Source organism: Etheostoma spectabile, chromosome 4 (genome assembly GCF_008692095.1).
Source record: "Etheostoma spectabile isolate EspeVRDwgs_2016 chromosome 4, UIUC_Espe_1.0, whole genome shotgun sequence".
NCBI classification, from domain to species: Eukaryota; Metazoa; Chordata; class Actinopteri; order Perciformes; family Percidae; genus Etheostoma; species Etheostoma spectabile.
The window spans coordinates 26341017-26363339 of record NC_045736.1 but is presented as its reverse complement, the minus strand read 5'-3'; the positions used below and the strand labels follow the sequence as shown (position 1 = coordinate 26363339).

The 22323-nt window shown below is 40.2% G+C and overlaps 1 protein-coding gene across 4 annotated transcripts; it reads right to left on the bottom strand.

Moving 5' to 3' along the window:
- Positions 1–1101: 1101 nt before the first annotated feature.
- Positions 1102–19467, bottom strand: pfkfb4a (6-phosphofructo-2-kinase/fructose-2,6-biphosphatase 4a). 4 transcript variants are annotated; one of them, XM_032513356.1, is made up of 14 exons: positions 19214–19467; positions 11117–11233; positions 10876–10972; positions 10725–10791; positions 10542–10616; positions 10387–10443; positions 10175–10296; positions 9120–9327; positions 8877–9023; positions 8680–8784; positions 6726–6855; positions 5178–5240; positions 4990–5054; positions 1102–1540 (listed from the first exon to the last, which is right to left on the bottom strand). In XM_032513356.1, the coding sequence occupies exons 1-14, from the start codon at positions 19272–19274 to the stop codon at positions 1481–1483; spliced, it is 1374 nt and encodes a 457-aa protein (XP_032369247.1). In that variant the 5' UTR covers positions 19275–19467; the 3' UTR covers positions 1102–1480. The 4 variants fall into 4 exon arrangements, with proteins under 4 accessions (XP_032369247.1, XP_032369245.1, XP_032369246.1 ...); XM_032513354.1 differs by lacking the exon at positions 19214–19467 and adding an exon at positions 12304–12730; XM_032513355.1 differs by lacking the exon at positions 1102–1540 and adding an exon at positions 2474–3321.
- Positions 19468–22323: the final 2856 nt, after the last annotated feature.

The following is a 22323-nucleotide window of genomic DNA, read 5'->3' as shown; positions in this document are numbered from 1 at the left end:
GTTCAACACAAATGCTGAGGTTTGGGACTTCTGGTATAATACTGTTCTCAAGCTCTACCTTTTAAGAGAATGCTAATCCTTGTTTTAATTTTATAATTTTTATAATAATTTCGAGGAGAAAGTGTGTGGCATAAATATGATTTATGAAAATGACCAGATAAACACGGATACTAGATCAAGTCCCAAATGAAGACACTTCCTGCTTATGATCAAATATTTACACTGTGCCAGTTCACCTGTTGGATTGTGATCGTGCAGCCTCCACTTCCTCACGCTCCACCAGTTCCTCATCTCAGGGAACCCACATGCGACAGAGACAAAAGATTCAACCTCCATCAGCTGGCACCATCGGATTGGACCAGTCCCGTTATTACTCGGCCTATCCACCTGACCGGCACACTCCACGTGTTGTCACTAATTAGCAGCTGAAACAATTCGTTCATCAACAGAAAATTATCATCTAACTTTTTTTTTTTTGTAATGATTCACTGGTTCTAGCTTTTCAAATGTAATATTTGCTGGAGATAATATACTGGCGCAGTTGGTAAGACACAACAATATTGTTGAATATGTCAACTTGCTCTGAGAAAATGTGATGACCATGCATTATTTTCTGACATTTTATAGACTTAAAAATCAATCCAGTATTTGAGAAAGTACTGGCAAGTCAGTAGAAATATGATCCAATATATCATTGCAGCCCTAGTAATAATTAAACTCAGTAACAGCAGCATCTTCATTACAGTGAAGCTGGGACGTACATTTTGAGGTCATGACTTGTATCAACACCAACCACTTTGAACAAATATTCCATTTTTTGCATTTCCAATACATTGTGTGCGAGACTGCATTCTTCACAAGAAAGTTCTAATTTTATTGAAGGTCTTCGTAAAATCACCAGCCATCGCCCAGTTCATTCATTCATTCATTCATTCATTGAATCACAACGTAGTCAAAATAGTAAGCTTTAGAGTATGGTTTTCCGTGTAGGTTTGTAACCTTCAAATTGCACTTAATCGCCAAAGTCACATAACAGTGATTGCACAACAGTAACATGTCAAACATGTAGCAGAAAGATCACTGATGAAGCCACATGGTTAATACTTTAAAGTTGTTGAGTGGTAATTCTACTGCTGCACAATATCAACACACTGTAACCATACTGAATATAGTAACAAATGGGAATAAGAATCTGCTGTGAGCTAAAGTTTTTAATCCCCTCTGTGCAAGACAACAGTTTGATAAATTATCTGGACCACCTATGAACACTGATGCTCAAGCATAACATGTTCAGGATGAGCTCCTTTGAATAAAAAGAAGAAAAGATGAACACAAGGGTTACAGAGGTGTTGAAGGACAAGACGGAGGCACATCATCACCCAGATGGGCACCGCTGTGAACAGGTTGCGCGGACTGGGAAAGTGAAACGACCACGAGAGTCCGTCGAAAGGGAACGAGGGAACGAGAGGTCCAACGGCAGTCAGAGGTGAGGAGGGACGGTCTGCAGGGCGTCTCGAGTTGTACGATGGATGTTCACATTCTGGAAAGAGGAACGATTCAGCGTCAGATGCCTTTTGAATAAAAACTGCATTACACAACTAAGCTTTGCGATGTCATTACCATACATTAAACAAGGTTTATCCCTGTTTTTGCACTAGCAATAACTAACACCGTGTTCTCTTTACGACATGGCTTTAAAGGCAGTTTTCCATATTAGAAACCTTTTTATCTTCTTGAATATACAGCTATAGTTTGAACACAGATGATTTGACCTCTTTTGAAACTGTGATGGGTTCTATAGGTTCCTTTAAAAAAATATTAAAATTGAGATTATTAAGACCCATTTCATAGTTAACAGATACTGCCATCAACATAAAATGACCCATGGTAGCATTTTTTGCCTCTTGAATTATGCATTATTTTTCAAGATGCTTTTATGTAGATCATCCTGTGTACGTGGTGTCTCGGTAAACTTTACCTTAGTTTTGGCATTGCAAGACAATCTTTTATTTACAAAAACTAACTAAGCCTTTCAACGAAAGCTCGGTATTATTAGCTGTGAATATCAGCATTATCAATATCACATTTTGTCACCAAATCGAGGCAGAAAAAAAAATGTGTGTGACACAGTGAGTGTTTTGTTCAGGCTGATGAATGGCAGCTCTTTCTTATGCACCACAGTGGAGTCTCTGCATATGAATGAATGGGGATATGGGAGGCTACAGTTTGCACAGCAGAGTAAGCACGAAGGGCACTGCACTGAACATCTGATCTGTAGATAGTGCGAATAAAAAGGAAGTAGTTGATCACTTTTGATCTTCAAGTAGTAAGAGTAAGTAATATCCGGTTTAGTCTAGATGTGATTCACCTTAAGATATAACTTTAACCAAAGAGCCTAACTTCAGATATTAAAGAGGAAAACTGGTTCATACCAACTTTTCTAAAATGAAGCACAAGAAGAGTGTTGCAACAATACATGAAATGGTTGAGTGGAGTTTATTTAGAAACATTAAACAGAAAAATCCGCTCTTTGCTTCTGATCAAAGATAAATAAACTTAAGATCCTTGACACTGTCAAAAAAAAACAACTAAAAAACTAAAAAACGGTAACTTCAGGATCCTCATTAGACAGTGTTAGACATCCCAAAACTAGAGACAAACTGGAATAGAGGACATTTAATAAGAAAATAAACAGACTTAGTTTTTTTATGTGCAAAATATAAAAAGGCACAACCCGGTTTTGTGTTGTGCAATGCTGTGAAACTAAGATTGGAGTGTCCTGATGTCCACCAACAGAAATATAAATTGATGAGACTGCTCATATTTAACATTGTAAAATCAGTTAATCAGACAGTATCACTGAGAAAATGAAAAACATCACTAATCAATTCAAAAAAATAGAATAAAAAGGTGCAAGAGTTCCATTGCTTCACAGTTGGGATTTACAGCAAATTAAAAAGAAAAAAACAACCTTCATCTGCTTTTTATTCATTCTCCAAAAATAAGAGAACGGAAGAACTGTGCCATAGGATTAATAATCAAAATTAGAAACTGGATTCCAGTCAATTATCATCATCACGTCAAAAAAATATGTGAAGGGAAAAAACAGAAGATCAGAACAGTTTTTCAATCAAAGGAAGGTGGAGCAAAAAGACTAGAGTTTGCTGAGTTTGGCAGGTACATTGTGCGTATGAAGGGTAGACTGTGCATAAAGGAGGGTAAAAGAGTATGGGGGTGGGGGGTGGGACGAGAGGTTCACCCTCATTGGTGAGCTGGCACTGTTAGCAAAGCCTCCTCTGACATCCGCGACACTTCTACGTTCTGTTTGATAAAAAAAAAACACACACAAAGAGGGGGGGGATCAAAACACATGGGAGATATGAAATCCACTGCACACAGACTGGGCGAGAGGTTGAGGTGACGATGTGTTTTCCACATGGTTGAGCTTTTTTATTTTTTGGCTTTGTGACCAGTGTAAGCCAATAACAAATAAAACCACGTCACGGCATGCCTTTTCTTAGAAAATCTGATGATTTATCAGATTTCACAAAAGGGGCTTGATGTAATCATCAAATCCCAAATGTCACCTGGAAGTGTGAATAAATGGTCCTGATTGAAATGATTTTCTAAGCCTTACATCATATCACATTACTCATATGAGACATATTTTCTGTCATAATACTTGCATTATGTCAGGTGTAGCTCACTGAGAACTATTACTGGCTGTTCGACCATGCTTGTGCGACTACTTTTATCAGAGCTTTTTAGCCTCAAACCCTGTATGAAACTGTAACATGAGCCAATCAGAAGCATATTTGAGTTAAGGCCTAAATGTGGAGCGTTAGAAGCAATCGGAGAGTTAGTCATTGTTGTCATCCTGTTGTGTCCTGACAACCTACACTACTGTTCAAAAGTTATATTGATGCTTTTCTTCTCTCCTTTAATAATGGCTATTTTGACAAAGATAAAAGCGACATAATTCGGTCACCTCTAAATATCTTGGGGAGCCTTTTTTTTTTTAAATATTTCATATTTTCTTTAAACTGTGATTTGTCAGCTGATATTTCCTGATCAAGTAACAACATTACTGACCCCAGACTAACTTTCTGTTTCACTTGTCAGGTTTTAAGAGCTTTAACTTTGCAGGGGCACCTGGGAGAGGGTGCGCCCCGTGTACAAAGGCCCTGCCACAGAGCCGCAGGTTTGACTCTGACCTGAGGCCCTATGCTGCATCTCATCCCCCCCTCCTTCATATCTTCAGCTGTATATAATAAAAGTCTAAAATTTCGCCCAAAAATAATCTTGACAAAAGACTAGCTTTGCAATACACCTGTTAACTCCAGCTTGTTATACGCTGCATTATTGTGCACTTGGCACTGAAACAGGAACCGGTTTCTATTTAAAATCTGCACAGATTTAGATTCTAAACTTTGTTTCTTTTACCAATCTTCTCTTCTTATTGAACTGTTGCTTAGAGGTATCTTTGCTTATTTCAATTGTCAGTCTGGTCTCCAGATCTCCATGTACAAAACAAAGCCCTTCTACAAAATAAAATGTATTTGTAAAGAGGACTTTCTATAACCATAAAGCACGAATGACCATTCAAAAATATAGAGTAGTCCTCTGAGGCTTCTGACTTTACCCAATCAAGCTTTTGTGGCAGGCGATTTCAATCATTTGAACGGTAGTGCGCAATCTGCACATAATCCCACACAAATCTGCTCTGAGCTCATTACTATTTCACACCATCGATTATGAAAACATGGCACTCAGAATAAACCGCGGCTGCAGTGAAATATGACGTGCGACACCATCATGTTCAGCACCTGAGGCTGTCAGACCAACCTGTTTATGAACAATCTTACCTTGCACAACATGGCTCAGTTGTACTGTGTGTGTGTGTGTGGTGTGTGTGTGTGTGTGTGTGTGTGTGTGTGTGTGTGTGTGTGTGTGTGCGTGTGCGCGTGCGTGCATGTGCGTTCTACCCACCTCTGGCCTTTCTCGGTGTGTGTCGACTGCATCCACATTTAGACTGATGGACTCCACCTTACAGCCTGAGCAGGCAGACAGAAGATTTGTTTCATTAGTTCAGGTGACAGGACAGTGTGTGTTTTGATTTTTGATACTGTTCAAAAGAAATATGTTAAAATAATATGCTAATAGATGACCAGTCCTACCGTAGGCCACTGGCGTTAGCTTTAGCACAGTATGCAGCGGGCACTTCAGGTAGGGCAGCTCCTCTGTGTGAGGACAAACGCCCAGGTTCATTAAAACAACGCGGACAAACGACAAAGTCATTCCTGTCTAGTCTAACTTATATAGCCATGGACAAGAGCGGGAAGTGTATATATAACTTGAGTTAACAACTACGCTTGTTACTGCAAGTGTTTTGCCTTTTAACAATCCTAAACTTGCAGAAATGCTATTTTTTTCCACTGGGAGGACAGAGAAAAGGATAAATACCGGGTAATAGTGAATTGATTTATGATGACTGTTCTTTATCCTTTTCAAACTTCACTCAGTGCTTTGATGCCAGCAATATTATTTTATTTAGATTTGTTTCCACAGAGATACACTTTATACTTTATATACAGTGGCTTTAATAAGTTTACACAACCATAATAAAGTTGATTAAAAAGAGGATATTAAGCTAACTGAAATAAAACCATGCCTATCTCTAGGTATGGTGAAGGGTATGTGATGATATGGGGTTAGTTTCATTCCAACGGCCAAGGGAACTTTGTCAGGATGCATAGTATCCTGATCCATGAAATAACTGGCCTTTAAAAATAATAATGTGCCTGCCTCTATGGCCCTTGTATTTTAAGGAAGAACATTTATTTATTTACAATACATTATTCATTCACAAAGACAATTGGTGTCCTTAAAAGGTTGGATTTTCCAATTTGTTTTTGAATTAAGGCATTAAGATCAATTTCCAAAAGATGTTTTTTCATTCATCTTTTCAAATCAACTTTAGCATGGTGTGTAAACTTATTCTAGCCACTGTAGTGGCTTTGATATTGTAGACATTGCTTCTAGAGAAACAATATTTTTTTATTTCTAAAATATAAATTCTGTTCTGAATAATTTCTTCTTTTATTAAAAAATAGAATGTATTATGTCATAAGAAATAAAAAAAGAACTGATAAGATTAGTAGCATCGATAACACCCTAACTACACCCATCCCTAGTCTCCAGATATACTATATACACTGTCGGGTTTTGTTAGTATAGTATTATGAAAAAAGGGAATGAAAGTAAAAGAAAGGTGATTATTTTTAATCTGACATTTTTGATACAGGTAGATAAGATCAGGCAGCCAGGAGTGAAACGCACCTCTCCATCCGGGCACTAGGAAAGTATGTCATAGCTTTACAACAAGCAAAACATTTTATCCAGTGCCTTATTTAAAACAAGGTATAAATACTTTAATACGGTGAAGATTTAACGGGGTGACTAGAATAACAATGTACTCTCAAGATAATAGTTAATAAACCATTATTTTATGACGCAGTTAACCTTACTTTATCTAATTCTACTTATTGAATTTAGCGACTTCCTACATTTCACACATGGCTGTTTAACCACTTTTAGACGAAGACGTCCACTAAACAGATTTTGTGTTTATCTGTGTGGGTTTTTTGTGTGCGTTTTTATATGTGTGGTAAGGTGCCTTGCTTAAAAACCCCACAGGCTCCTTAGGGTTAAGTTTAATGACTGACCTGCAGTCTTGTCCAAGAAATAGGCCAACAGGCAGCGCATGACGGCCTGGTGACAGATGACCAGCACGTTCTCTTGCCGCTCCAGCTCCATAATGACCGGCTCCAACCGCTGCACCAGGTCCTCATAGGACTGAGTCAGAAGAGACACAAAGAGGCAGATCAGACTGGCAGAAAGCAGAGGATGATTTCCTTTGAGAACCATTATTATCAGCTTAAAGCAGCTTTATCAAAATATATAATTTTTCTATTGCAGATATTTTGAGATAATCATTAAGAGCATACAACCTTTCCATTTGAGGTAAAAACTATAAGTGCAAGCGGAAATTCACGGGGTCAAACCCTTTCTTGGCCAACAGAAGGATGTAAATGGACTGCAATTATATCTCACTTTTCTAGTCTTAATGACCACTTCAAGTGCTTTTACATATTACAGGCACCATTCACACACATTCTATGGCCTAGGCAACCAAATAAGGTGCCACCTGCTTGTAAGATAAACATTCCCACAACTTCACACATGGATGGCGCAGCAATGGTAACAGTTAGGGGATCCAAAGACACTTTGACATGGAACTACAGGGCCCGGGATCTGGTAGGCAACCGGTCTTACCACCCGAGCCACAGCCGCCTCTAGTAAGCAGCCCAATTACCAAAAGTCAAAAGGCGCAAGCAGATTTGAATGATTTTGGTCTTTACAAAGCTGAAAAGTACCTTCAGCTAATTTAATGCTGTATTGAAAAGGGGATGAGATCAAGCACACAACGATTTCATCACTACAATAGATTTTAATAAGTCCAACCATTTCGCCCTCCTTAAATCAGATTTTCAGATCGAAACTTGGTATGTATTTTCAGGTTGTCGTGCCAGACGTCTCCATAGATTTTGGCAGGATTACTCAAGATAAACTTGAGTTATAGGCCATTCTCTGCTAAGCCCTGTATCTTAGTCCTGTAAAGTTGCACACCAATTTTGTGTCAATGGGATCAAAATTGACAATGTTCTATTTATTTTACGGTTTTCACATTATGGAAATTAGCAAAAAAATCCATCATGGCAGACCTCTATGGTCCAAGAGGCTTTTTTGTAGAGCACAATAATCAATCAAATCAATAGGACTTATGGCGTAAGGGGCATTTTCTTTCCAAAAGTGCTGTTTTGATTGTTATTTGTAGCACCACTACGTGGCCGATTGGGCTCATATTTCTTGGGAACGGAATGCAGATCATTTCCAGTCATTGGGCCAAGTTTGGTGTTTTAGCTCATTCCAGCTCACGGCAATTTGAGTTGCGGTGAAAGACGACAAATAATAATAAACCGGAGCGAAAACAGTTGAGTTTTACCCCTTCAGGGATTTGAACCCTGGTAAATTATATATAAAACAGAGAAAGAGCTCTCAATCGGTAAGTAAAAACGTCCATACAATCCATTTTTTCCACGACTTCTGCTAAATAATCAATCTCAGTTAAACAGATTGACATTTTAGCACGTGGAAAGGTCCATACAGGCCATCTAGCCCAACAAGCTTTAACAAGATTCCCCAAAGCTCTACATCAGTCCTGTCTGCCTGGGCAGCCAACTAATGCCCAAATCTATCTTACTGCCCTGTGTCAGATTAATGGAGATATAATGGGATGGACTGAAGGCGAGAACAGACCAGTGGGCATTCAGACTTTTAGACACACAGTAACAAACACACACACACGCTCTCATTAGCAGAGGGTAAGTGGCCAGTAGCCCCTTGGATGGTGTTTAATTGCGTTTGTGGTTACGTGTGAGTTTATATGTGAGAGAGCTTGTCCCTATATTAACAAAGGAGGACAAACTCTGCTTTGGAAAATTTAAAAATTCAAACAGAGACACAATGTCCACAAGCATGCTACTTCAACGTTGCCGAACAGTTACATAACCACATCCCATCATTAGACAACACATCACGTTCATTTTAGCCACAGACCTCTCCTTTCGGGTACCGATAGCGGTATTTGTCCTGGTCCCTTAGAGCAAACTCCAGAGGATAGTGGTCCTGGATCTCTTCATACATCATCTCCTCACACACGCCCTAAAATTACATCACACACAAGTTAAACTTCTTTAACACCACAAACATGTCAGCAAACGACTATGCTTAGCCACCAAGAACGTAGTACTCACAGCATCAATCTCGTTCAGGACCTTCCACTGTTCGTAGGGCACATGAAGAGCCTCAGCTGTCTGGATGGTTCTCTTCATCTGACTGGTCCACACCTTCAGGTCACTGATGCCCTGCTCTAGGATGAACTGGCTCAGCTTCTTCCCAAACTGCATGGGGATGAAAACATTTTTTTACACTCATTAACTCACCTAGTCAAGTAAAAAAACTCAAGACATTTCTATTGTTGAAAAAGTGCGATATACCTCTTTGCCTCTAGGTGTGAGGCCTGAGTCTCCTCCGATTCGTCCATTGACATTGAGCTCGCTCTCCCCGTGGCGGCACAGGTAGATGGAGCGTGGCGTGATGTGAATGTTCATGAGGTAGTAGACAATACGGCTCTGAATGTGGTCCAACACCCTGTTGACCAAGTAGCGCTGACCAACATCTATGATTTTAATGTAGGAGAGATCCCTGAGAAGAGACAACAGACACTGTAACACCGGGAACACACCGCCACAAGTGCTGCAAAGCGCTGTGAAGTGTAGATTCCTGGCTGTTCATACCAGCTGCCCATTTTCCCGCAACAGTCACAAAACAACCCTTCTCCTCTCCACTCTACTGAACATTTCTCTTTGCCCTGTGTGTGTTTGTGTGTATGTGTGTGTGTGTGATATGACTGAGCCAAAACCAGGATATAGATTTGAGGACCATGGCGTAATTAGTTAAGGAATACTAATGAATTACTGCATAAACATATTGTTGATAAATAGAATTAATAATGTCAGCAACTGTAGAACATCTGTTACAAAAGCTTGAAATGTAATTAGCACACAGTTTGTGTGGTGCCACATCATCATACTAGAAACACTAGAAACTAGAAAAGCAAATGAGCACAGACACAGAGGACTATCCTACATCATGAATGTCATAACAACCCTTGGAAATATTTCTGAATTTAATAGATCTGCAAGCATGAGCAAAAATCAAAAGAGTCAAATTAATGTTTATGCACTGAAATACAGTATGTACAGTTAGTAAGTCAAACAAACTGTAATATCCAAAAACAATGTTTCCCTATTCTATCGCACGTTAGCGAGCTTTGATACATTTGCTTCTCATAATAAAACAGAATTGTTTAGCATGAGAAAAGCGATGTGTCGCTTAAAATCTTCAATTGACATACTAAATTAGTGCCCCATTGTTCTGAAAAGACCTGTGTACTTGAATAGATAATTTTCTAATTTTCTATCATTTTCCGTAGTTTACCAAAGCTAGGAAATATTTCCTAAAACACTCTCCACTCCAGCTTTCACCTCACCTGTCCAAGACTTCATCGAGGGTCTCGTAGGAGTTTTCATAACACTTGATCCTCTTCATGAAATCTTCCACTGCTTCTTCTGTGTTACAGTTGGTGTAGTCGGGGCTACCCAGCTTCACTTGCTGGTCAGTGAAACAGCAAAGAAGTGAGTACAACAGGGCCAGAAGCTCATTTTCTATTGATAAAATAAACTGATGAACTTGTAAACTTACCACTATGTTCTCCTGTATGACATCGGGGTCTTCACAAACAGACTCCACAAAGAACACCTTAAAGAGAAAAAGAGGAACAAATCAAGCTTAGTTGGAATGTCAACCAAGGCAGTAGGTCCTCCCAGAATTGTGACCCAAGATACAAGATAAGATACCTTAAAGCCATTCTGCTCTGCAAACTGGATTATGGTTTCCCTCCTTTCTCTCGTGGTGTTTGTTGCATCAAAAACCTGTTAAACACGGACAGAAAAAAAATGGATAAGATTGTGCAGCACTGCACACGGTGTTTGATCTGTCTGAAACATTTAAACTAAAACAGCATTTAACATTTGACCCACCGCCACTTGGCCTCCTTCTTCTGAGAGATACTGCCGCACATCGTTCAACGCTGCTGAGGCACATTGTCTGTAAAATCACAGAGAACATCATTCACTTGGCTGGTGGCTAAAAGGATTGTTACGTTAGTCCGAGTCCAGTTGCCACTCTTACCGTCTGATCTTTAACCCCTCCTCGTTGTCTGGACGGAAGAACTCAAAGGACTTGTAGATCTTCACACACTCTCTCCTGTACTGTCCAACATTGAACTCTATTGGAGAGATGGAGGCAAGGACACTTGAGCTCACCTTTCTCTTCAGCATTAAACTTGTGATGCACATCCTTAACCGATTCCCTTTATTCTTTAGAACTGATGCTTTTACAATACTATTCAACAGAGCCCAAGAAGTCGTACCTCTGGTGGGCACTCCGATCCAGTTAAGGTAGCGGGTCAGCTTCTTTGAGATATAGGTCTTCCCCCTGGCAGGAAGGCCCACTGTCACAATCAGGGTGGGGCAGTTGGTCATACATACTGGAATGAAAGATAGAGAGGAAAGAAAGCTTAAGTCATGTGCTGATCACACATAATGCACATGAAAGATGAGAAACTTATTTCAGTATAAAATGTGTAATGCCTCAGTACAAGAATTAGTTTATCGAAGGGTTTGTTCAACAATTATTTTCACAGCTGCAAATATGCCTTCATCCCTTTCAAAATCTCCCCTTATACTAGCTTGCATATTACATCAATTATAAAAGTCAATGTTAATATATATAAGATTGTCCATATAATCACGGCACTATGAGAATGTAGTCAACCAGGAGCAGAGTTCATGGTGGCACCTGGCTGTGCCCGAGGAGTTGTGAAACGCTGCCTTTTAACTACTCAAGACACAAGAGAGATAACAGCTAGTTTCCACAGACGCTCCGTTGCAGTGTGTGCACAGATGACTGGGTCAGAGAGCGTGGTAGCTTTTAATGGGTGCTACTTCACCATGTGTATTTTTTGTAAGCTAATGTCCATGCTGTAAAATTACCTGTGTGTAAAGCATGGCGAGCATTGGCAAGTGACCAATATCAGCGCAGATAAAACACAACAGAACATCCATTGGGGGCAAATCATTCACATGACCGCAGGGATACAGTTTGTGTTTACCAACAACTAGTGCTTGGCTTGGCTTGGTTTGGCACACAGAGACAATGAGATGGACAGCCCTAGTAACAATCCTTTCTTCTCGATGCGAGCAGCACTCATCTGCGGCGAACATCGTGTAAATCATTACATAACTGTGGAAACCAGATGGCTGCAGCAACAGCAAGGCACCTGAACTCTGCGAACTGTGGTGCACGCGTTTAGCGTTATAACCGTTGTATTGTTAGCTAACACATCACAGCATATCTAGATATATGCTAACGTTACATGCAAGGGGGAGGGGGAGGGGGGGGGGCGAATTAGCATTATTTAAGTTACCACAGTGCTCGCTACGTCCTTGAATTCAAATGCACAACAAAACTCAGACCAAAAATGACATGTCTGTGGATACTCATTCAACCACCGCCCTAATCATCATACATTAACTGACGCCACGTCGTCATACGCACTCTTTCTTTGAGAAATGTGTTTCTCAGGAAGGCCATTTTTACACGGCATCCAGATCTTCTTGAGCGGGTTCTGTGTGAGTTCCCGCGGATTTGACGGTGGTTTGTCCTCCATTCTGTCTTGCGGTGAGGTGGAGGCAGCCGCGGCGGGAACACGGGGCCTTTTCCCGTGATGCTGCTCTGAAGATGACCGGTGTTTCATCCGCGCTGCTCTCGGCTGCTCCGTCCGCGTTGATGGAGAGACGATGCGGTCGCGGGTCGCCGGTTCTCGCTCTCTCTCTCGCTCTCTCTCTCGCTCTATCTCTCGCTCTATCTCTCGCTCTATCTCTCGCTCTATCTTGTCACGTGCTTCGGGCTGGCCACAGTCGGCCGTAATAGCTGTAGTACGGACGCAGCACATCCTCTGCTTAACCGTAAGTGACATGAGCTGTGTTCAACAACAAACACAGGCGAACTAACTGAACTTTATGGGGGTTTAAGGTCATATGTCAGTCAAACGCTTCACAATAGTATAAGCTGAGCGCACTGTGCTGTCCATAGATAAAACAATGTAGTCAATGTCTGCTTTACACTGTGACAAGACTGGGTGGATGAATCAACTTGTTACATTTTACTCAAATAGTGGTCGGATAGTTAGCTAGTTTGCTAATCCCCCCCCATACTTCATGCTACACTGGTGAATGTTAACACCACAAAGAAAACAAAAAACTGTGGCTATTTTATTGAAATTACATACAATATCATTTTAATTGCCTACATGAACTTATCCGTAAACTTTATTTCTTCCTGAATCATAGATTGTCATAGGAAAGATGCTACATCTTCCACAATCCAAGCTAAGGTGACCAGATTTCCCTGAACTAAAACCGGGACACTTTGCACGTGACCGTAGTGACCCACACGATTTTTAAAGGTCCCATGACATGGTGCTTTTTGATTGCTTTTGCATAGGCCTTAGTGAATGGCGAGTGGATTGTGCCTTGCATGTTAGAAACATTTTCCAATGGCGACGTGACGTATGCTAGAAATGCCATACAACTTTACGCCTACTAATGACGTCTAAACTAAGGATGTCATCTTACAAACGCGTGAAACACATGCCTTCACTATCTAAAGATGTCTGAACTATTTACGTTGTCATTGTGACTTTTCCCCTAATATTGATAACTAGAGTAGGCCTAGGCTACAGTTTATTGTTTAGATTCACATTTTGTTAGTGTTTTTTTGCTTACTTTCTGGTGCTCATGTGATAGGCCTAGCCTACTCAGCTAATAATATTTCATGCTTATAAACTTGTTACCCAAAATGAAAGTCAATTCACTCCAAAAGTACAAACAAATCAACGTTAAAAGAAGTATGAGCCATTACGGAATAAATAAGTCAGTGATTTGGCTGGTCTTCATTTGCCAACTAAATAAAGAACAGAGCAGCCTTTAGACTTGGACAGACTGAATCCCATTCCTTCCCCTTACCCCTTCCCCTAGCTTTTGCGCGTTCACGCGGGACCTAGTGCTGTCCCAATACCTATTAGGACCGAGGGGTAGGGGATAGACCAAGGGGTGTATACCCCTAGGAACCTAGTGTGGACACGACCTCAGTTGAAAACACACTAGGTAGCAATGGCTGCCCGTCGACCAGAGAGACACATACATGTAAGTACTTTCGGCTTAAATAATTGATTAAAAAGTTACAACAGTCTTGTTTTGTGGTCTATGCAGTCCTGTACATGTATACTTGCAACCATGTTCCTAACTGAAATTTTTTTTTAAATCGCTAGCTTGCAACGCTAATCGCTAACGCTAACGTTGATTTGCACAACAGTCCCACATATTTCTGCCTTGAATGGACTGTATACATCGCATAGATTGTATAGCTATATATATATTAATATTAACGGTCTATGATACATCGCTACGTGCTTCACATATACCGCCCTGAATCACACAGGAGGACACAGCAGCTGTTCCACTTTGGGCCTGAAAATGTAGACGTTTCCTAAATCCTGTGTTCATGTTGTACCCATTCAATATTGCATTGGTAGGCCTACTGTATTATTGTAATAATTTGTAATTAATTCCAGTTCATTGTTCATGCACTTGTATATTGTTGTTGGTTTTGAAATGGGACACTGATGAAATGTGAGGGGGGAGGGGGGGTTACTGGCCAACATGCATCAGACTGGTCTGGAATATCAGAACAGCTGTGATTAATTTGTTTGTTTGTGGTCTTGTGTGTATTTTTTTAGTTTTACACATATTAGTGCCTTTTTATGTGTGTGACATGTTAGTTATGGTTCTAATAGTTGATAATGGTTCTGTAACATAATTTTATGTAATATTTGTCCCTGTAATGTTCAATTTATCAGCAATAAAGACAGATGTTTGTCAACAAAATGTTTTTGTGAACATAAATGACATTCAAAACGGTGATAACTAAAATAGATAATACAACACACCATGTATACAGGGTGTATATGTATGTACACATGATACATGTGTATACACATTTGTATTGCAAACAGACCTAAGTACTACACAGATAAGAACATCTGCCTCTGCACTACCAAAGTGAACATAAAATAACTATAAAATATATAAATATGCAAATACATATGACACTGTTGTCCAAACCCACAGAGTCGACAGACGGAGACGGCATCTTGGAAGTTTATGATCAATTCTGTATGGTGATGTCACCAAGTGGTGTCCCATTTCATAGGGGTATGTTTTCACCCCTACCCCTTACCCCTTGGTTTCAAGGGCCAAGGGGTAGGGGTAAGACAGAGAAATGGGATTCAGCCTAAGACTTCTCTTTATTGATCCTTTTGGGATGACTCCCGCAAGGAAATTGAACTTTCCAGCAGCAGTTTTCAGCAAACTCAAGTTTCCATTGACTCAAATCAGATTTTTTTAAATTGGGGCCATCTGCAAATATACTTCATAAATAATATAGTATATAAATAAAAATAAAGAACTTGCAGTATATTTCTTTTTTTTTTTTTTAAATCAGAAACTGCTTTATTGGCCAAGTAGGTGTAAACATGAGGGAATTTGAGTCTGGCTTTGTGTTGCTTTCAACACAGAAAACAGACATGAACAAGGTAACGTTAAACATGAATGGTTGCACAGATATAAGTTGCATTGTATATAATAAAGTGTATACATGCATACATACACACATACATACAAGTTACATGTAAACAGATCTGTGAAGCTTAATAAACAGTAAGGCAATTAGTGTAAATGATCCAGTAGATGGCGCCAATGTTCAATCAATGTTAGAGTTACAAAGCATTCTTCTAACAGTGCAGGTCACATAAGGTGATGAGGTACTAGGATTTAATTTATCGTATTATTTTTATACTGTCAGTACTTTTAGAGCAACTTGTATAATGGATAAAGGGCCTGAAACATGTGCTGAAATGAACTGAAATACATTTAAACCTATAGGCTATAACATAAATTACTATAAATTGATTGACTTGAATTTCACTCAATACATTTTGTCTGGTGATGACACTTAGGTGTGCCGGTGTACTTATCAACTACAATGTACACTGGCGATGGTGTAGTCAATCCAAACGTTAGAGTCACACGACGGTCTCCTTCAGTGGGAGGCACTATCCACTTGCCATATAAGTGGTCCCCTAATACTGTATCTGAAGTCTCTTTCCCAAAATTCAGCCTTTGTGCAAAATTACAGCCATTGGAGCCAGTCTCACAATGAGCTTTCCTTAGTATGTGCCATTTCTGAGTCTGTAGCTTTTGAGGAGAAGAGAGGGGGGCAAGGTGGAAGCTGGGGGTGTGGCCTTGACCAACTGCCACTTTGCGCGTTTGAAAGCCATGATTTATCTCTCTCATGGGTGGGCCAAATTCTCTGGGTGGCCCGGTTTTAGCAGAGAAAGGGGAGGCAACCTTGCCCGTTATGACCTCATAAGGGAGCAAGATAGTCTATGTCTTCACCAACTCCTAGGGAAATATCTTAGATGCTAAATGCTCCATTAGGCTAGGTTTACCAGGTATGTCTGCTGTTTCTGTAGCTTACAGTACACCACACAGCTTGTTCACTGACAGCAGCTGCTTGCTATGGCTGGAAATGGGGTTGATGAGAGCAGAGAGTGAACCAAAACCGTTCAACTGCGAGCCGTAAAACCAAATCAATGAGCTGAGAGAGGCTCAGACACTTCATAGAGAGGGAAATTGCAACAACGTGCACCTGTAGACAACTTCTCTCACATTACACAGTAATTTGCTTCACTGTCTATATAACAATAATGATTAGTGCAGCTTTAAGAATAAAAAGTTGTTAGAAATTTGTTTGCTGGCCAATTTCTTTGCCATATATATTGCCGCATGTATTGCCATGCAATAGTGTCAATAGCCTGTATCCTTATTGGAAGCAACATAAAAAAAATTGAATATAAAAAAAAATTAATAAAACATCCAATGTTTGATTTGGACACTCCACAACTGGCTTCAGCATAACACATTCATTTGTCATTCTACAGTACATGCAGCAGAGAGAGATTCCTGATGAACATTTATACCTCAGGGGGCTAGGAGTCAAGGTATTAAGTTAGACTTTTAAAATCCGACCAAAAAGCGCCCATATTATGCTCATTTGTGCTCATGTATTTTGAGGTTGTACCAGAATAGGTTAAGATGGTTTCATTTTTTTAAAAGCACCATATTTTTGTTGATGGGTCGCTGCTACCGGGAGTGGGGCTGTCCGTGTCCCGCTGGAGCTCCGGTTAGGTCGAGGTCGGCAGCGAAGCTTTGTGGCAGTGTTGCTACGCTGGCCGAGCCCCACTGATGGCGGTCCGTCTGCGGCTGCAGGACCAGGAGCTCACCGCCAGTGTTTCAGTTTGACTGTCAAAAAGTGTTGAGATCATTAAAAGGTATTTACAGTATTTAGAAGCGGGCTGGCTGCTAGATAGTTAACGCTAGCTTCCATGCTACATAAAGAGTTGTGCCTCTTTTGGCGGGAGAACCCTACTGTCCCCGGCCGTCCTGTTGGCTCGGAGCTCCACAGACTAAGTCCACAGGAAATTAGTTTTGCACCAAATGTATCGCAAGAAGTGTTGCAAAAGTTGAGGGCGGAGATTCGCCACTGTGTGATGCGAGAGAGCACATTGCAGTAACATATTCGAGAGGTTTTAATCACTGAGTTGTGGTTGTGATGGAAAATGAACTTGAGAAAAAAAAAGATTTTTTATTTTTTTTTACAAGCTTTCGTGTTTTTTATGTGTGACTTCAAATTCAGATCACATGTGGGAATATTTTTTGCTTCACACCAAAGTGCAAATTTTAACATACATGTTTAGATTTTTTGTTCTGCAAGTTCTCACATCGTATTCTAAAAGCTCTCACCTTTTGCACCATTTACCTTCGTAGGTGTCAGAGGATTTGTAAAAAGGTGTTTCTAATATTCTGTCCATGTCACGTGAACAGAGCGCCTTTCAAATGAATGCAGTCCAGTAGCTCCACAAGGGTTTAACGAATTACAATGGAGAGATTGTCTCTAGCTCGCTCAGTATGCGCATTTGCCCCATGTATGCAGACTCCTGCAGCGTCCTGGGTTCGAATCCGACCTGCAGCCCTTTGCTGCATGTCATCTCCCATTCCTATCTATCCACTGTCCCTATTAAAGGGAAAAGCCCCCAAGAAATAGTCCTTAAAAAAAATTACCATGGAGATAAATCCACATTTACATTGCGTCAACAAATACTGACCATTACAAGCTTTACCACAACAGGACAGTTGGCATCTAGATGTTGGGTTGCATTGTTCAGGTGTGCATACTGTAGTGATAAGTCACTTTAGATGTTCAGGTTAATAGTTTATGCGTTCCTTATGTACTATCTGATGCACTGGTTATATTAAGCTTCAGTGTCAGTCTTAAGAGCAACAGGCCCTGTGACCTAAATATGGTGAGATGGAGGTTTTCTAATTAAATAGCTCCTTCTCTGTCAAATTCCCTGATTGCTGGACTATAATATATGTCAGGTTCATCAAGTCCACAAATAAATGGCACACAACTCATGCTAGGGATATATATATATATATTAGCTTTTTCAGCCAGGTAAGATTTGAGGGGGGAAACCCTGACTGTTGTGCACATTGTCAGCTGCATAAAAGTTGACCATGCAACATGAAGGCTATTTAAAGTATCTTATATTATCTGCATTACGCTTGGGTAGCCTGTGTGAAATATTACATTGATCATTAATAAATGTGCACTGTGGGAAATGTCAGATAGTTTTCATTGAGGTTAAATCTTGCATACTTGAACAGGAAACAGCTCTGTGAGCTCCTCCTCCAAGCAGCTGCCATGCTCTGATTGTAGCTAACAGCCTTTAGCCTGAAATACTGGACAAGTCATTTCCAAATATAGTACGTTCACATTACACTCGGCAGTAAACCAACCTAGAGACCGCTTCAGATCACGAACCCAATATTTAGTGCCAAAGACTAAAGACATTTGATCGCGGCAGCCCGGTTTGAGCTGTACAATCCCAACCATAAACAAAACAAACAGCCAGGAAAGCAAAACATAAACCTCGGCAGCAGCATCTCCAGCATGATCAGAGTATAGGGCATGGAGATATTAATAGCTGGAAATGTCGGAAAGCATTCAGTCCAAAAACATCCGTCTGGCTTTTCATCATCTGGTTTAAAGCACAACTGCTTTTACCCATGAGAATGGTTACTATACTAAAACCAAAGATTGTCGCCTGTTGTGTTTTTATGTAGGGTAAAGAACTCGGTGACAGCGCCGCACGTACAGCACATCGGCTCTTGTTTATGTCTCTGAAGGGCTGCTCGACCTGCCTCTCTCTGTCATCTGGTTACAGATGCACAAGTTAAACTCCTGCGTGCACGGGTCTACTTAATCCTTAAAATGAACGTCTTACCCGCTCTGTCCTGGTTCTGTGCAAGCTTGGTGCGGCTGGAGCAGCCTCTCATCATGGGCATCTGTCTGAAGCAGCGCAGTGCCTGGCGGTGTGGCAGCAGCCTACCGAGCGCTTCACTGATGCTCACTGTAGGCTACACACCCACTTGTGTACAGTGAGCATCAGTGAAGGGTGTGTGTGTGTGTGTGTGTGTGTGTGTGTGTGTGTGTGTGTGTGTGTGTGTGTGTGTGCGCGCGTGTTTGTGTGTGTGTTAGGATAGCATGAGGTGGCAGCCTACCTGCCCCCTTTGACACTCCTACACCCCACCCACCCTTTCCCTGCTGAGAAATGTCCCCACAAGTCCTGACAGGGCTTAAGTTGTGCTGTTTTTCATGTCACGTATGGTTTAATTTAGAATGCTTTATAAATGGCAGGAAACATTACAGAATAGAGTCATGCAGCTGAACTGTGTATCACTGATAGTAAAACACCAACATTCTACATTATAATCTCAGACAATAAGACTTCATAGGAATAACTGTTCTACGTATCTTGTAGGATATAGGCTACAACATTGAATGCATAGCTAAAAGAAACAGGAACTGTTTTCCAGCAGCAGTCTAACTTGCAGAACTTGTTTTTGTGCAATAAGTACTAAAGCTATTTGCTAATTTTCACTAACTAACTTTTTATGTTTAATTGTGGAATAACTTAATATTTCTATTGATTAATCAGACTTTTTGACATAAATAAGCAGAACTTTAACTCAGAACTTAACTTTAATATCTGATTGAAAGCAAATCATTACAAATTGAGCTGAGGTAATTGCTTAAAATTGGATTGCAAAACTGCACAGTGCACACACCTTAATTATAATACACTTAAACCATCACTGGTGCAGCCTATGGTTATAGAAGTTGTTTTTTCTATGATGAATAGGGATCATCTGTGTGTAATAAGGGTGTGCTAGGAGATCATGAGGATAAACACCCCAAACAAATCTGTGACAAGTTTAGTAAGAGGTAGTTTATCAATCATCAGAGCACAGTAAGATCCATCATTAGAAAAAGTAAGGCACAGACAGAAATCTGCCTAGAGAGACAGGCATTAGTAAACAAAAGACCTGTGGACGCTGTGAATGGCTCAGATGGGCAAGACTTATTTTATTTTGACAATAAAAAGTATTTTTTCCTTCCTATCAGTGTCAAAAACATCTCAATCCATTGATTTAAAGGTACAAAACAAGAAACATTAAAAACGTAGAGGTGAATGCAAGTTGGGGGGGAGGTGTACTTGATTACTTAAATATTCAAGTACTACATTTAAGTACTATATATCACCAATTTCAAATAATTTACCTTAGGCAGATTTGGTGGGCCAAGGAAAGCACACTCTTGACTTGAGACTATTTCAGTGGCACTAATGAAAGCTCTACTATGGCAGCCTGTCATAGTAATGTCAAGCAAGGTCAAGGACTGTAACATACACACGTGCACGAGCGCACACACGTACACGTGTACACACACAAACACACACACACACACACACACACACACACACACCCACACACACACAGATAAAGAAATCATTGAGGTCTACACACCACAAAAGCCATGAAACATACAGAAAGGGAATGCAGCGAGCTCAGACAGATCATATTGTCTGACAGTTTCAGACAACATGATCTGAGCATGACGGAAACAGTTAGCTATCAAGTGACCTTTAACACACTCTCGTCTCTTGAGCAAAGTGATCCCCCAGCTCACCTCCCCCTATCCTACATTACCCCCTGCACATCTCACACCAAAGACTCCCATTCCCCTCACACTCACTGTGTAACATTCTGCACTACCTGGGCTTTAGCATGGCTTAGCATAAGATAACACATTTCAGATAGTCCTGTGTCCAGCTAACGTGACCTGATGTATAGGGCATCCACCTTAATTATTTGGCCCCTTAATTTAAAATGTTCCTTTTTTTTGGATGGGGACTTTTTAGCATCTACCAAAAATATACAAATCCATTGAAAATAACCATACATACGCATTAATCAAAATTCACGCCTAATTCTGCTCCATACACCAAGCTATTTCACGCAACTGTCAGACAACTTTTGAGAGAGATATGTTTTCAATTTTTATAAAGAGGTACTTATGAATTAATCTAACTCTGAAAAGAATCTTTTTATAAAACTTTCAACTTCTTCTCCGCTACAGTTCAGAGATAAATGTTGTACTTTTTGCTCTACTACATTAATCTGACATCTTTAGTTAGTTATTTTAGAAATTAAGATTTTTGCACACAAAACACATGCAGTTTTAAACTACGATGTTTTTTCATAAATTAAACTACCCAAAAACATAACTGCCTACAAGTACAGCTAAAACAATTTTACTTTCAACCCTTTTTGTTGCTTTTAATGCTCTTTTTGACACTTTTTTGTGTCTAGTTTCTGAAGTGTAAGGCTTTTTAGCATTGAGTACTTTTACTTTTAATACTTTAAGTACATTTTCCTGATGATACTTAAAATACATACTTTTACTAAGTGACATTTTACAAAGTGACATTTTCAATGCAGGACTTTTATTTACCACACCCCAGTGTGGCATTACTTAAGTAAACAATCTCAATACTTCTTCCACCACTGGTGTCAGTGCCATGACTCTGGTGTTTGTGAAGCTACGGAGTGGGAGGATCAGTGACTTGTTGGGTGGAAAAACACAAGTAGGAAGTGTATAAGACACTGCAATGTTTACATCATGTTAGGGAAACAGATACGTGCTGTAATCATGACTGCACTCGTCTCTTCACAATGGCTGACTAAGGAAAAGTACCACTGCCTCAATATGAGGAGGTATGTCATTTGCAACACACTGTAAAATTCCAACAAATGCACTCTGAGAATGTTTGTACTTAAAGACATGAAGCACCAAACAACAGCTGAGAGGTCATGCTCTATTTGGGCCACATTTAATCATGGCTGACATCCCATATTTACAGCAAGTAGTTTGTATGATAAGCTTCCCTTAACCCATCCCCTAAATACTGCTGGTAGACCTTGTGATCAAAGTGGGGGAAAGGTACTCACCATACAATCGTAACATAATAATGTTGACCTTTTCCAGTCAGAA

Excerpts from the sequence above, each read along its gene's own strand:
- pfkfb4a (XM_032513354.1), bottom strand. The coding sequence starts at position 12,724 with ATGTCACTTACGGTTAAGCAGAGGATGTGCTGCGTCCGTACTACAGCT. Across the intron at positions 11,234-12,303 it reads ACACATTTCTCAAAGAAAGA|TATGTATGACCAACTGCCCC; the intron begins GTGCGTATGACG and ends CTTTCATTCCAG. Across the intron at positions 9,328-10,174 it reads CTCGATGAAGTCTTGGACAG|GGATCTCTCCTACATTAAAA; the intron begins GTGAGGTGAAAG and ends GTCTCTTCTCAG.